The 14,175-nt window shown below is 34.2% G+C and overlaps 1 protein-coding gene across 7 annotated transcripts in view; it reads left to right on the forward strand.

Annotated features, from left to right (window-relative positions):
• The window catches only part of ZCWPW2 (zinc finger CW-type and PWWP domain containing 2), a 136,626-nt gene that overhangs the window by 94,779 nt on the left and 27,672 nt on the right, over nucleotides 1–14,175 (forward strand). For 6 of the 7 annotated variants that reach the window (XM_078072610.1, XM_078072600.1, XM_036093025.2 and 3 more), the window contains one exon: nucleotides 9,053–9,099. The exons of the other annotated variant lie outside the window; for it this stretch is intronic. In XM_078072610.1, coding sequence (XP_077928736.1) covers nucleotides 9,053–9,099 — 47 coding nt within the window. The remainder of the gene's footprint in view (nucleotides 1–9,052; nucleotides 9,100–14,175) is intronic. 7 annotated transcript variants of the gene reach the window in all.

Here is a 14,175-nt window from a genome sequence, read left to right on the forward strand (position 1 = left end):
TCAACACCATTTGTTGAAAAACCATCTTTTCTCCATTATATTGTCTTTGTTCTTTTGTAAAATATCAGTTGACTATATTTATTGGGTCTGTTTCTGAGCTCTCTATTCTGTTCCATTGATCTGGTTTTTTTCATTCCTTTCCCAATATTACACTGCCATGATTGTTGTAGCTTTAGAGTAAGTATTAAAGTCAGGTAGGGCCAAGTCCTCTGACTTTGTCCTTCAATATTGTGTTGGCTATTCTGCATCTTTGTCTCATCATATGATCTTTAGATTGAGTTTGTTGATATCCACAAAATAACTTGTTGGGATTTTCATTGAGATTGCACTGAATCTATAGATCAAGTGGGGAAGAACTGACATCTTGACAATACTGAATCTTCTCATCCATAAATATGGAAAATACCCAGATTTGTTTAGGTCTTTGATTTTGTTCATCAGAGTTTTGTAGTTTTCTTCATATAATCTTGCCCATATTTTATTAAATTTTCCTGAAGTATTTCACTTTGGGGGTACTAGTGTAAATGGTAATGTGTCTTTAATTTCAAATCCTACTTTTTCATTGCTGGTAAATAGGAAAGTGATTGACTTTTGTGTGTTAACCTTGTGCCCTGCAACCTTGCTATAATCACTTATTTGTTCCAGGAGTATTTTTTTAATTCTTTTTTGGATTTTCTACATAGATAATCATGTCATCACAGTTTTGTTTCTTCTCAATCTATACCTTTCATTTCCTTTTTTTTTTTTTTTTCTTATTGCATTAGCTAGGCGTTTCAGCACAAAATTGAAAAGAGTGGTGAGGTGGGAACATCTTTGACTTATTCCTAGTCTTAGTGGGAAAGCTTTGAGTTTCTCACCATTAAGTATGATGTTAGCTGTAGGATTTTTGTAGATTCTCCTTATCAAATTGAGGAAATTTCCCTCTATTCCTAGTTTGCTGAGAGTTTTTATCATGAATGGGTGTTGGATTTTGTCAAGTGCTTTATGTGCATCTATTGATCTGATCATCTGACTTTTTTAACCTGTTGATGTCACAGATTACATTAATTGATTTTGAATATTGAATCAGCCTTGTATACCTCAGATAAATCTCACTTGTTTATGGTATGTAATTCTTTTTATACATTGTTGGATTTAATTTGTAATATTTTATTGAGGATTTTTGCATCTATATTCATGAGAGAAATTGGTCTGTAGTTTTCTTGTACTGTCTTTATGTGGTTTTGGTATACTGGCTTGGGTGAATGAATTAGGAAGTATTCCCTCTGCTTCTATCTTCTGGAAGAGTTTATAGAGAATTGGTATAGTTTGTTCCTTAAATGTTTGATAGAAATCACCAATGAACCTATCTGGGCTTCATGCTTTCTGTTTTGGAAGGTTATTATATTGATTCAATTTTATAAAAAGATATAAATTGTTTATTCTTGTGTGACTTTTGGCAGATTGTGTCTTTTAAGGAATTGGTCCATTTCATCTAGGGTATCAGATTTGTGGGCATAGTTATTCACAGAATTTCTTATTATCCTTTTAATATCTTGGGATCTGTAATGATGCCCTCTCTTTCATTTTTGATAGTTTTCTCTCTTTTTACCTCAGACTGGCTAGAGTCTTCTTGATTTTATTGATCTTTTTAAAGAAACAGTTTTTGGTTTTATTTCCTCTATTAATTTCCTGTTTTTTATTTTAATGATTTCTGCTCGAATTTTTATTTCTTGTGTTTACTTCATATTTAACTTGCTTTTCCTTTTCTAGTTTCCTAAGATGGAAACTTAGCTTATTGATTTTAGGTCTTTGTTCTTTCATAATATTTGCATTTATAAATTCCCCTCTAAGTGCTGCTTTCACTGTGTCTTACAAATTTTGATAAATTGTATTTTCATTTTCATTTAGTTCAAAATATTTTAAATTTTCTCTTAAGATTTCTTCTTTGACCTATATGTTATTTAGGAATGCGTTGTTTAATCTCCAAGTATTTGGGGGTTTTCTAGTTATCTCAGTTTTTCAATTCTAGTTTAATTCTACTGTGGTCTGAGAGCAAACTATTATATGATATCTATTTTTAAAAATGAGTTAGGGTATATTTTATGGCCCAGAACATAGTCTATCTTGGTAAATGTTCCAAATGAGCATGAGAAGAATGTATATTCTGCTGTTGCTGGATGAAGTAGTCTATAGATGTAGATTATATTCATTTGATTCATGGTGTTGAGTTCAACTACAGTAGTTTCCTTTTATCTGCACTTTTGCTTTCCATGGCTTCAGTTATTCGTGGTCAGCCATGGTCTGGAAGCAGATGATCCTCCTTTGATGTATTGTTGGAAGGTCAATAGTATCTAATTCTATGTCACAATGCTCGTGTCATTCGCCTCACTTCATCTCATCATGTAGGCATTTTATGTCACATCTTAACAAGAAGGATGAGTATAGTATAATAAGATATTTTGAGAGAGTAAGGGACCACATTCACATAACTTTTGTTACAGTATATTGTTATAATTGTTCTTTTCATTAGTTATTGTTAATCTCTTACTCTGCCTAATTTGTAGATTAAACTTTATCATAACTATATATATACAGGGAAAACAGTACATATAGGGGTTTATTACTATCCATGGTTTCAGGCATCCACTGGGGGTCTTGGAACATATCCCCCACAGATACAGGGGAACTACTTCATGTCATTAGTGATTTTCTGCTTGCTGGACCTGTTCATTTCTGCTGAAGTTTCCAATTATAATAGTGAGTTCATCTATTTCTCCTTGAGTTCTGTCAATTTTTGTGTTACATGCCTTGACACTGTGTTGTTAGACACATTCGTATTAATAATCATTATGTCTTCCTGGAGTAATGATGACTTTGTTATTAGCTAATGCTCCTCTTTATCCCTGATAACTTTCCTTGCTCTGAAGCCAGCTCTGTCTGAAATTAATGTAGCTACTCCTAATACAAAGATTCTTGTTGGTCTGTTCATTAAGAAATCAAATGACAAAGCAGAAAATGCAGAAATTGTATATCTTAGTAAGATGTAACTTAATATTTGACAATAACTTCATATTTAACACACCTATTAAAATGATTCTTTATGTGAAAAAAAAGAAATTAATGTAGCTACTCCTATTAAAATAGCTTTATTTTGATTGGTGTTAACATGGTATATCCTTCTGTATCTTTTTACTTTTAACCTCTATGTGTCTTTATATATATATATTTTTTAAGATTTTATTTATTCATTGAGACACAGAGATACAGAGAGAGAGAGAGAGAGAGAGAGCATGAGCAGGGGGAGACGGACAGGGAGAAGCAAGGTCCCCGCTGAGCCAGGAGCCCGATTTGGGCCTGATCCCAGGACCCTGGGATCATGACCTGAGCCGAAGGCAGACGCCCAACCATCTGAGCCACCCAGGTGCCCCTATGTATCTTTATATTTTAAACTGAGTTTTGTTCTGTTTTTTTTAGACAGCATATAATCACTCCACTCTGACAGTCTTTGTTTTTTAATTGGTATATTTAGACCATTGAAATTTAAAGTGGTTATTGATAGAGTTGGATTAATAGCTACCATATGTGTTACTGTTTTCTGTTTTCCTTTTTCTTTGTTCCTTTTTCTTTCACTTTTTCTGCCTTTTGTGTTTTTGTTTGTTTGTTTGTTTGTTTAGAGAGGGAGAGAGAGACAGGGGTGGAGAGGCAGAGGGAGAGGGAAAGAGAGAATCTTAAGCATGGAGCCTGATATCACAACCCAGGGATCATGACCTGAGCCAAAATCAAGAGTCAGATACTTAACCGACTGAGCCACCTAGTCACCTCACTTTTTGTGGGTTTTTTTCTCCACCTTTTTGGTTTTAATTGAGTATTTTATGTGATTTTATTTCCTCTCTTAGCATATCAATTATGCTTTCTTTTTAACTTTTTTTAGGGAAAAAAGTTTTAGGAAAATGGTTTTCCTAAATTGAACATATTGTTGCTATTATTATTTTGAACAAATTGTTTTCAGTTAAAGAATAAGACAATTTAAAGTTTATATTTTACCTTCACTTAGCCATTCTCTGATGCTCTTCCTTTCTTTATGTCAATCCAAGTTTCTGTTCTACATCATTTTCCTTCTCTTTTAACATTTCTTGCAATGTATGTCTACTGGTAACAAATCAATTTCTCCAATTCTCTCAAGTATATAACCCTTTATTTTGAAGGACAGAATTGTAATTTGGTGTTTTTTCTCTTACCACTAATTATTTCACTCCACTCTCCTCTTGCTTGCATGGTTTCTGAGCGGAATTGAATGAAATTCTTGTCTTTGCTCCTTTATTGATAAGGCACCTCCTATCACCAGGCTTCTTTCAACAATTTTACTTTATCTTTGATTTTCTGTCTTTAGCTTTTGTCCTGCTTATTGTTCTCTGGACTTCCTGGATCTTGATTTGGTGTCTGACATTCATTTGGGGGAATGTCTCAGTCATTATTGCTTCAAATATCTCTCCGTTCCTTTCTCTATTTCTTCTCCTTCTTGTATTTCCATTACACATATATTATACTTTTGTGGATTTCCCATAGATCTTGAATATTCTGTTCTTTTTTTTCCAGTCTTTTTTTCTCTTTGCTTTTCAGTTTTAGAAGTTTCTATTAATACATCGTCAAGCACACAGATTCTTTCCTCAGCTGTGTCCAGTCTACTGATGAAACTATCAAAGGTATTTTTCATTTCTGTTACAGCATTTTTAAACTCCAGCATTTCTTTTTTTATTATTATTTCTTAGAATTTCTATCTCTCTGGGGCACCTGGGTGGCTCAGTCAGTTAAGCGTCTGCCTTTGGCTTGGGTCATGGTCTCAGGGTCCTGAAATAGAGCCCCGCATTGGGCTCCCTGTTCAATGGGGAGGCTGCTTCTCCCTGTCTTTCCACCTCTGCTCCCCACCCCACTTGTGCTCAAGCTCTCTCTCTCAAATAAATAAATAAAATCTTTAAAAAAAAAAATTTCCATCTCTCTGCTTCCAGTACCCATTTGTTCCTGAATGTTGCCTACTTTTAACACTAGAGCCTTAGTATATTCAACATAGTTGTTTTAAATTCACAGTCTGATCATCCAACATCTCTGACATATATAGGTCTGTTTTTGATGCTTACTCTGTCACTTCAAATTGTTTTTGCCTTTTAGTATGCCTTGTAATTTTTTGCGGAAAGGCAAACATGATGTACCAGGTAAAAGAAACTGTGGTAAATAGGCCTTTAGTAGTGTAGTGGTAAGGCATGTGGGGCTAGGGAGGGCAGTCTACAGCTCTATGCTTAGGTCTCAGTCCTGGGCTTTGAGTTGCACAAGTGCTTCTCATTCTTTTCACCCCCTCACATGGTACATGATGGCTAAAGGGGAGCTAGAGTTGGATATTTCCCTTCCCCCACATGGAAGATTCCAGCAGGCTAGATTTGTTCCCTTCCCGCTAATTGGTTAGGCTCTGAAAAACCACAATAGGTGAGGCTCTGGTAAAATAGTTTATCTTGAGGGCAAACTGCTAAGAACTGAATGCCCTGGCATATTTCAAAATGGTTACTTTTTTTTTCTCCACTGAGGAAGCACAAAGGTATTTTTCTCCAGTCTTCACTGTGAGAACCTGATAGAGCTCGTGTAGGTAAACTCACAAAAGTGTGCTTGCCTCCTGCATGACTGGGTCCCCCTAGAATTTCTCTCTCTCAGCTTGTTCACATTGAGGCTCCAGCAATTCATCAATTACAGTTCAGGTGTTCCTACCCCAGCGCTAGTTCCTGTGAAGGTTTCTGCTCCATTAAGTTGTGATTCTTTGTATTCACCTGTCTCTCCAAATTTGGGGGCAGTGGTTTGCCCTGTGACCTCACTTCTCTAAGGGATCTAAGAAGAGTTATTGATTTTCAATTTGTTCAGCTTTTTATTTGTTGTGAGGATGGAATGTGACTTCTAAGCTCTTTACATGCCAGATAGGAAACTGGACCTATCCTCTACCTTTTTAAGAAAATGCTTTCTTTCAGCTGTCATTTCTAAAGAAGCATAGACTGACAGATTTTCTGAGGCCATAAATGGACGGGCTTTAAAAATATATATTTTTTTTAAAAAGAAGCCATTGATTTATGTTAATATTTGTACTCCTCTCTAATATGCTTATAAATAAAAAATTTTTAACATCTGTTATGAGTCATGAGGCATAACCACCTCTATTGACTTGGAACATTTTCATTTTCTACCTGCCACTCCTCCTTTGCACTTTAAAACTATGATGTGGATATAGCCCGGAAGTGGAGTAAAGGCCCTTTTAATTATCCAAATCTACATTTCCTGTTAACTGCTTTTCACTCTGTGTGAGGGTCCCTACATGCAGAGATTTCTGAAGGGAGGAAATTAAACTTTTCTCACTAGGGAAAATTCAGCTCTTAGAAAGTGTTTAATGTTGAAGTTGAACATGGATTTACTGTTATTAATAGAAAAATTGCTAATGATTGTAATGTTTCTCAGCATTACATCAGACTTTCTCCCTTTGGCAAATCCCTTTGAAAATCAGAGTCGTTGTTGATACTCCCCAAAACACTTCTATGTTGCACCAGGTTGTGCAACTTTTCAACATAAAAAGTTCCTTGAATAGCAGTTTGGCTATTTCTGTTCGCAATTGTCTCCCTACTGGAAATTTTACATAAGAATGGTGTATATGTCGAGGCGAATTTGTATTCTTTTTTTATTAACTCTCAGTATATGATCAGGGTCCATTGGATCCAGTTTTAGTTTTTGAGTTTCCTTTTTGTGCAGTTTTAACTATGGGTACAGGTTGATATTTCATCATGGCTTTTATTGTTATTAGCGATTTTCAAAAGAGAAAAGAGAAAAAAATTTTAGATACAATAGAATTTATTCTATCTTGTAATTATCATCAGGGCCCTTTTAGAAATTTGAAATAATTATGGAATTTCAATAATCTTTGCTCTTTTATCATTACTTATCAGTTTATTTCCAACTATGTTAAAAAGACTAAAACAAATTATTTAAATGGGAGAATGATAGAATCACTTAACAAGATGATACAGTAGTAAAATGTGTCATCACTAAACTATTTTCGCTAGTATTCCAAAGATTAGCGCTCTCTCTCTCTCTCTGTCTCTCTCTCTCACACGCAAACACACATACACACACCCCTAGAATGTCTTTATTAGCTAAAATGAAAGAGAATATTGTTGATAATCTATTAGCTACCAGACATTGTTTTAGGAACTTTATATAAATTCTATTATTTGAATCTCATAATATACCAATAAGATAATAATTAATTACTCCTGGTTTATCAATAAAGAAACTAAAGGCCTGAGAACATATACAGTGTTTTCTACCTTACACTGTCTAGTATAGTAACTTATACCATGTAAACATTATATGTATTTTAACCAATAAATTATATTAGTTTGTTCAAGTAAAATGTATATTTCAGATCCATATAAGATTTTGACTAAAATACATGTACATTTTTAATTATAAAAAGAATATTGAGCACCTACTTTATATAAAACATGGTCCCTGTCTTTAAGGCACATTCTAGTTTTGCAGAGTGCTTAGACATATATAGAAGTAACCATAATACAAGGAGGAAAGTTCTGTGTCCTGGGATGCTGTGGTTTTGCAACAGAGATGGTTATTTCTCCTAGGTGGAGGAATCATCTTGTGATGGTGAATGGTCTTGTAAATTCATCAGTGGGAAGAAAAAGCGTATTCCAGAAGAAGGGATTATTCCAAGCACACAGCTGAACATAGGAAAGAGGGCAATTTACATGTGGCCAGCTAGTTATAAGTATAAATATAATAACCTGCTTCTGGATTTCTGTGTTTTATGCCAATAATTTGTTTCTTACTGCAAAGTTTGCTTTTAGATAGCAAGCATTTATATACTCTTATATTCATGGATATTTATTCTTTTTGTTAGTTTTACATGTTCATTGTGAATTATAGTCCTATATTGATAAATTTAATTTTTTTTCTTTTTTTTTAAATTTTATTTATTTATTTGACAGAGAGAGAGACAGAGAGAGAAGGAACACAAGCAGGGGGAGTGGGAGAGGGAGAGGGAGAAGCAGGCTTCCCATGGAGCAGGGAGCCTGATGCGGGGCTCGATCCCAGGACCCTGGGATCATGACCTGAGCCGAAGGCAGAGGCTTAACGACTGAGCCACCCAGGCGCCCCGATAAATTTAATTTCTATGTGTTCTTCTTTAACGTTAAATGTAATCCTAAAACCTTAATACTAATGTCCATAGCTCTATTCGTTTTTCATTACCATAATATTAAGGTTAATAAAACAAATGTATGAGTAAATATTTATGTACAATTCATGTAATTGGGATTCAACATTGAACCCATAAAAATCCAATTATTAATTGTTATTGCCAGTAATTTTTACTAATTCACACACAGGTTTGCATATATCAAAATAAAATCTTAAAATAATTTTCTGTATTCTATTTGGTTGTAGTCCTCTTTTTTGTTGAGTGTTACATAGGGATCCCACATGGAGGCAGCAGACATAAAGATTAGAGACTTGCCGTCAGATGGGTCTGGCCCCACTGCATGGCCTCAGGCATGGTACTTAGCCTCAACTTTCTTGGCTGTGAAATGGTGATGGACTACATACTTTGCAAGATTATCATGAAGTTTAAATAAGATATTGTCTATGTGAAGTCTTTATCCCATGTCTGGCATGGAGTGGATGTTCAAGTAGAGATTGCTGGGATTTCATTCCAGATCCCATATACTTGAGAGTACATAAGCTGACCAGAACCTAGAATAAGATACACTAGATTCTAACTCGAGAACATCTACCTAATTAGATTTAAGGGAGGAGGTTTGTCAAATAAGTATATGAATCCCTAATGCTATTACTTTTGGATTATTTTGTTCTACTCTGGGAAGTTGAGTTTGTTAGCATTTTGATCAAAGAACCATTAAAAACACATATTACAGTATGAGAAAAGTAGAAAATTCTAACTGTATAACGTTGCACTTATTTAAACAGGAGTGTAGGCATTTTTTTGAAACAGCCATACTTCATTATCTTACAGATAAATCCAAGGCAGATGGCAAAGTTGCTGTGGTAGCCAAGAAAAGGGTAAGATCATGTTTCATTATATAAAATATGCAGACTTCAAATTCCATTTGATTAAAGCTATTTTTAAAAGAAAATTGAATTAATATTTAAAAGCAAAATGACATATAATGAGTTTTTTCTTCTAAATGTTGGTTGAGTATGTTTCCTTTCTCAGGTTGACACTAGAAATTTAGTATTTATGACTACTTATATCAGTGTTATAGAATTATTAGAAATTAGAACAGTAGAAAAATTTAAAGTTAACAAGTTAGCAATTGCTTTTATTTACATTGTATTTCACATACAAACTCTCATATACTAAAATATTTTTTGTGTACCATGTTATTGGAATGTGTGCAATCTCGTGGAAAATTTAAATAATTAAAATCCACAGCTTAATATGGACTTTACCTTGAAGTTGAGAATAAGATCAGCCATTTATATCAATCTAAACCTAGATTTTTTTAAATAAAATTTGTAAAGTCAATAGCATTTTAAAAGAATTTTAAAAATTTAACATGTCATTCTGTGTATTGTATGTAGGGAGATGTTTAACTACTTATTGTCAAAACTATGATTGGGATAGGATGAACCTTGACATTCTCCTCAAGTGACAGTATTCTTAACAGGACAGTACTTAAAAAGAGAAAGACCCAATGCTTAAATCAAATTCTTTTAGACAAATAATATATTGATGTCATAAGAAAAAGAATTGTGATTGAAAGGAGAGCCTATCCCTCTAGTATTTCCTGTGTTGAATGGTGGGGTTGGTGCAGGGTGGGCCCAGGGAAGGTTGAATGTAACCTGGCAGAACAGAAAAAATGTTGGTCACAAACCTACAGATGGACAGGCAACAAGGTAAGCATCATTTTTGTATTCTGATTATGTATATATCATGAGTCCTTTTATTTTTGTATTATTTATTTATTTTTATCATGAGTCCTTTTAAAATCTGATTTTGTTTTACTCTTTTGCTTTTTGACTCGTAAAAGTAATCTGTACTTTTCACTGGCTAAATAATGTTGTTGCACCTTTGCAGAGAGGAATTCCATATCATAGAAGACAAGGTTGCCTCTTAAAAGGAAAGGAAATAGTACTTACGTGTATGTCTGACCATTTAGACAGGAACGTGTGGGCTAGTGCACGATTGTTAATGTGGGTGGAATTGTTTATTTTAGTCTCTGCTAAAGGATATTTAGAATCAAAAAAGATAAAGATAATAACTAACATTTCTATATATTGCTTTATTTTTACCAGTGATTCTCAATGGATATGGTACTACTGTGTCTAGGACAGTGCTATTTAAAGTGTGGTCCGTGGACCAGAGCTAGTCTGTGAACTATTTATTATTGGTCTGCAATGAGATAAGAGCAAAAAATGGCAGGAGCCATTTAGAAGCTTGTATAGTAATTCAACAGAGTCATTTTTGTCTGTTGAGTGTAATGATAAAATGGAACTTATATTTTGTATTTATTTTCTATTTCACTTTTTTCCTAGTAACTTATTTTTAATTGTATAGAAGTATAGATCTTGGGCATACTGGGGGAAAAACTGATCCTTTAACACAGATAATTTGAGAGACACTTCCCTATGTGTCTTGGAATGTGTTAGGAATTGTAGAAGTGTCTTGGGCTACAGGGGTTTGGGGGAATACAGGGCTTTTTGTTGAGCAAAGGTAAGGAAACTAGCTATCTTGCAATGCATGGAACAAAACTGTATCACAAAAAGTCATGCATTTGGCATGACTTTTGAATGTGCTGCTAGACTCAACAAACTATAAATATACAGTTGACCCTTGAACAACACAGGGTTGGAGCGCTGACTGCTGCCGTCAAAAGCCCATGTATAACATTTGACTCCCCGACAACTTAACTACTAATAACCTATTGTCAACTGAAAGCCGTAATAAAAACATAAACAATTAACACATATTTTGTATGTTATATGTATTATATACTATATTCTTACAATAAAGTAAGCTAAAGAAAAAGAAATGTTAAAATCATAAGGAAGAGAATATACATATACAATACTGTACTGTAAAAAATCTGTGTGTAAGTGGATCTGTGCAGTTCAAACCTGTGTTGTTCAAGGGTCAACTGTTAATTGTGTAGTGATTTAATACAAAATAATACTGAAGTATAACATGTTAGACAAAAAGCCAAGGAATTTAGAAGCCTTATTATAGAGCAGGAAACTGAAATGGAATAAACACACTGTTCTCGAAATTATTGAATAATTTACTTATTTTCTATTCAACATATTGGAACATATTTAACTACATATTTAGCTGTAAAGAGTAGAAGTGCAATTACTGAGATACCATGGAAAACATTTACAAATCTGAAACAAGAAATCTGAGATGCCTTTTAACAGTCTTAAAATCAAATATTACTAAATTGACAGATAAATGTACTGATCTCTTTGAATTTCAAAAAATAAACATTTAGAAATATTTCATAGTATTGCTACCCTTTATATATTTGTAAAACTTTAGAATAATGCTAAGAAATCTGTTACAAATATTACAGATTGAAATTATTTTTAGATAGTCTGTTGTTTTCCAATCTTACTTTGATACTGTCCCCAAAGTCTACCTTAAAATTCTTTATTACATCTTATGTAATAAATTGCTTCTTTTTGTAATTTATTATCAAGATTATCAAGGTAGTCTTCCTCGGGGCACCTGGGTGGCTCAGTTGATTGGGTGTCCAACTCTTGATTTCAGCTCAAGTCATGATCTCAGGGTGGTGAGGTTGAGCCCCGCGTCAGCCTCCACACTCAACATGGAATCTGCTTGAGATTCTCTCTCTCTCCCTCTGCCCCTCTTCCCACTTGCACTCTCTCTTTCCTGTCTCTCTCTAAATAAATAAATAAAATCTTAAAAAAAAAAAGACATTCTTCCTCACGTATTAAAAGTTATGGTCAAATTATTTTCAAGTACTAGAGACTGAATGTGACCCTGATGTGTTGTGGGATTTCTGTGATATCTGGTTACTAGGTCATCTCATGTCATAGCACACGGAGAATTATTTCCCCTATAGGGAATTATTTTGCCAAACTCATTTGGGAGAATATAATACTTCTCATTTTCTATGCTTGGGCAATCTATAATTTATTTTGGAATATTATCTCTCTTTCAATTAAGATTAGTTTCTTTTCTTTCATTATATAAAATGTCTGATCTGTTACTGCTTAACTTAAAAGTAGTTTCACATCCTTGCCAACACCTGTTGTTTCTTCTCTTGTTGGGAATGCAAACTGGTGGAACCACTCTAGATAACAGTATGGTGATTCCTCAAAATGTTAAAAATAGAACTACCCTACCATCCAGCAATTGCACTGCTAGGTATTTACCCAAATGATACAAAAATATAGACTCAAAGGAATACATGCACCCTGATGTTTATGGCAGCATTATCAACAATAGCCAAACTATGGAGGAGTCCAAATATCCATCAACTGATGAATGAATGAAGAAGATGTGGCATGCATATATGTTATATTATTGTATATATATATATATATATACACATATATATTGAAATATGTTTATACTCAAATAATACTGAAGTATAACATGTTAGACAAAAAGCCGTATTTCAGAATGATCTCACTCATATGTGGAATTTAAGAAAGAAAACAGATAAACATATGGGAAGGGGAAAAGAAAAAAAGGAGAGAGGGAATCAAGCAATAGAAGACTCTTAATGATAGAAAACAAACCGAGGGTTGATGGAGGGAGGTGGGTGTGGGATGGGCTAGATGGGTGAAGGGTATTAGGAGGGCACTTGTTATGATGAGTACTGGGTGTTGTATGTAAGTGATGAATCACTGAATTCTACTCCTGAAACCAATATTGCACTGTATGTTAACTACCTAAAACTTAAATAAATAAAAAAAGGAAATGCAGATACTTTCCTACAGTCTTGAAGTCAGATATGTAAATTAATAAGAATAATAAAAGAATGAATGAAGTATGGGGGACCTGGGTGGCTCAGTTGGTTAAGTGCCTGCCTTCAGCTCAGGTCATGATCCCAAGGTCCTGGGATAGAGCACTGCATTGGGCTCCCTGCTCAGCAGGGAGTCTGCTTTTCCCTCTCCCTATGCCCCTCCTCCCCCACTCATGCGCTCTCTCGTTCTCTCTCTTAAGTAAATAAATAAAATATTTTTAAAAAAAGCATGAGTGAAGTATGTCTACAATAAAGTTATAAGTAAAAAAAAAAAAAAAAGTAGTTTCTGTTCTTACGTCCACCACTACTTCTGTTGGTACATTTTTCTATAGACCAGTACAGTTGACTTTATCCAAACTTATTTATTCATGATAAGGATGACTGGCATTTATCTTACTGATTATGTCTTCAAATGTAGTTGTTCTCAAGCATACACATACAGAAATGCATTTTTATTTTATTATAAATATATTTTATTTCTCTTTTATATTACAGTTATAGTATTTTGAAATTATTCATGTAGTCAGATATATTAATTATGTTACAGGCTACAATTGCTGTAACAAGGAGACTCCAAATTACAGGGAGTCATACAAGACAGAAGTTTATCTGTCTCTTTATTGTATACCTGACCAAATGTGGGCCAATGATCCAGGGTTGGAAGAGGCTTTGCCCCACAAGATCATTTAGACTCCCAAGTTTTTTCTGTTTTATTGTTATGCCAACCTCCAGGTTGGTCCTAATCAATATGGTCAAAAGGTGATTGCATTATCACATCTACATTCTGGCCCATGAAAAGAGGTAAAGTGGAAAAGGAGTGCAAACAATTAGGTGAACAAGAAAACATGAACTTGAAGCTGCACATGTCATTTCTCTGACATCCCATTGGCAAAATTTAGTAATATGGCCACACCCAGTGGCAAAGGGAAGGAGGAGAATACAGCTTCTATCTGGACCAGTCTACATATTGGGGTTACAGTTAGTGGTCTAAGACTTTCATTTAAGAATAGAGAATGGTACGTTTCAAAATGCTTCTTATAAAAGGGAGTGGCTAGGTCTGATAGAGCTGAGAAGCACTAAGATAGATTGCCTCATTTGACCCCTACAACACCAGTGGGAAATAGGTATTACCATAATTGTTCTT

This window comes from Halichoerus grypus, chromosome 1, assembly GCF_964656455.1.
Source record: "Halichoerus grypus chromosome 1, mHalGry1.hap1.1, whole genome shotgun sequence".
Taxonomy (NCBI): domain Eukaryota; kingdom Metazoa; phylum Chordata; class Mammalia; order Carnivora; family Phocidae; genus Halichoerus; species Halichoerus grypus.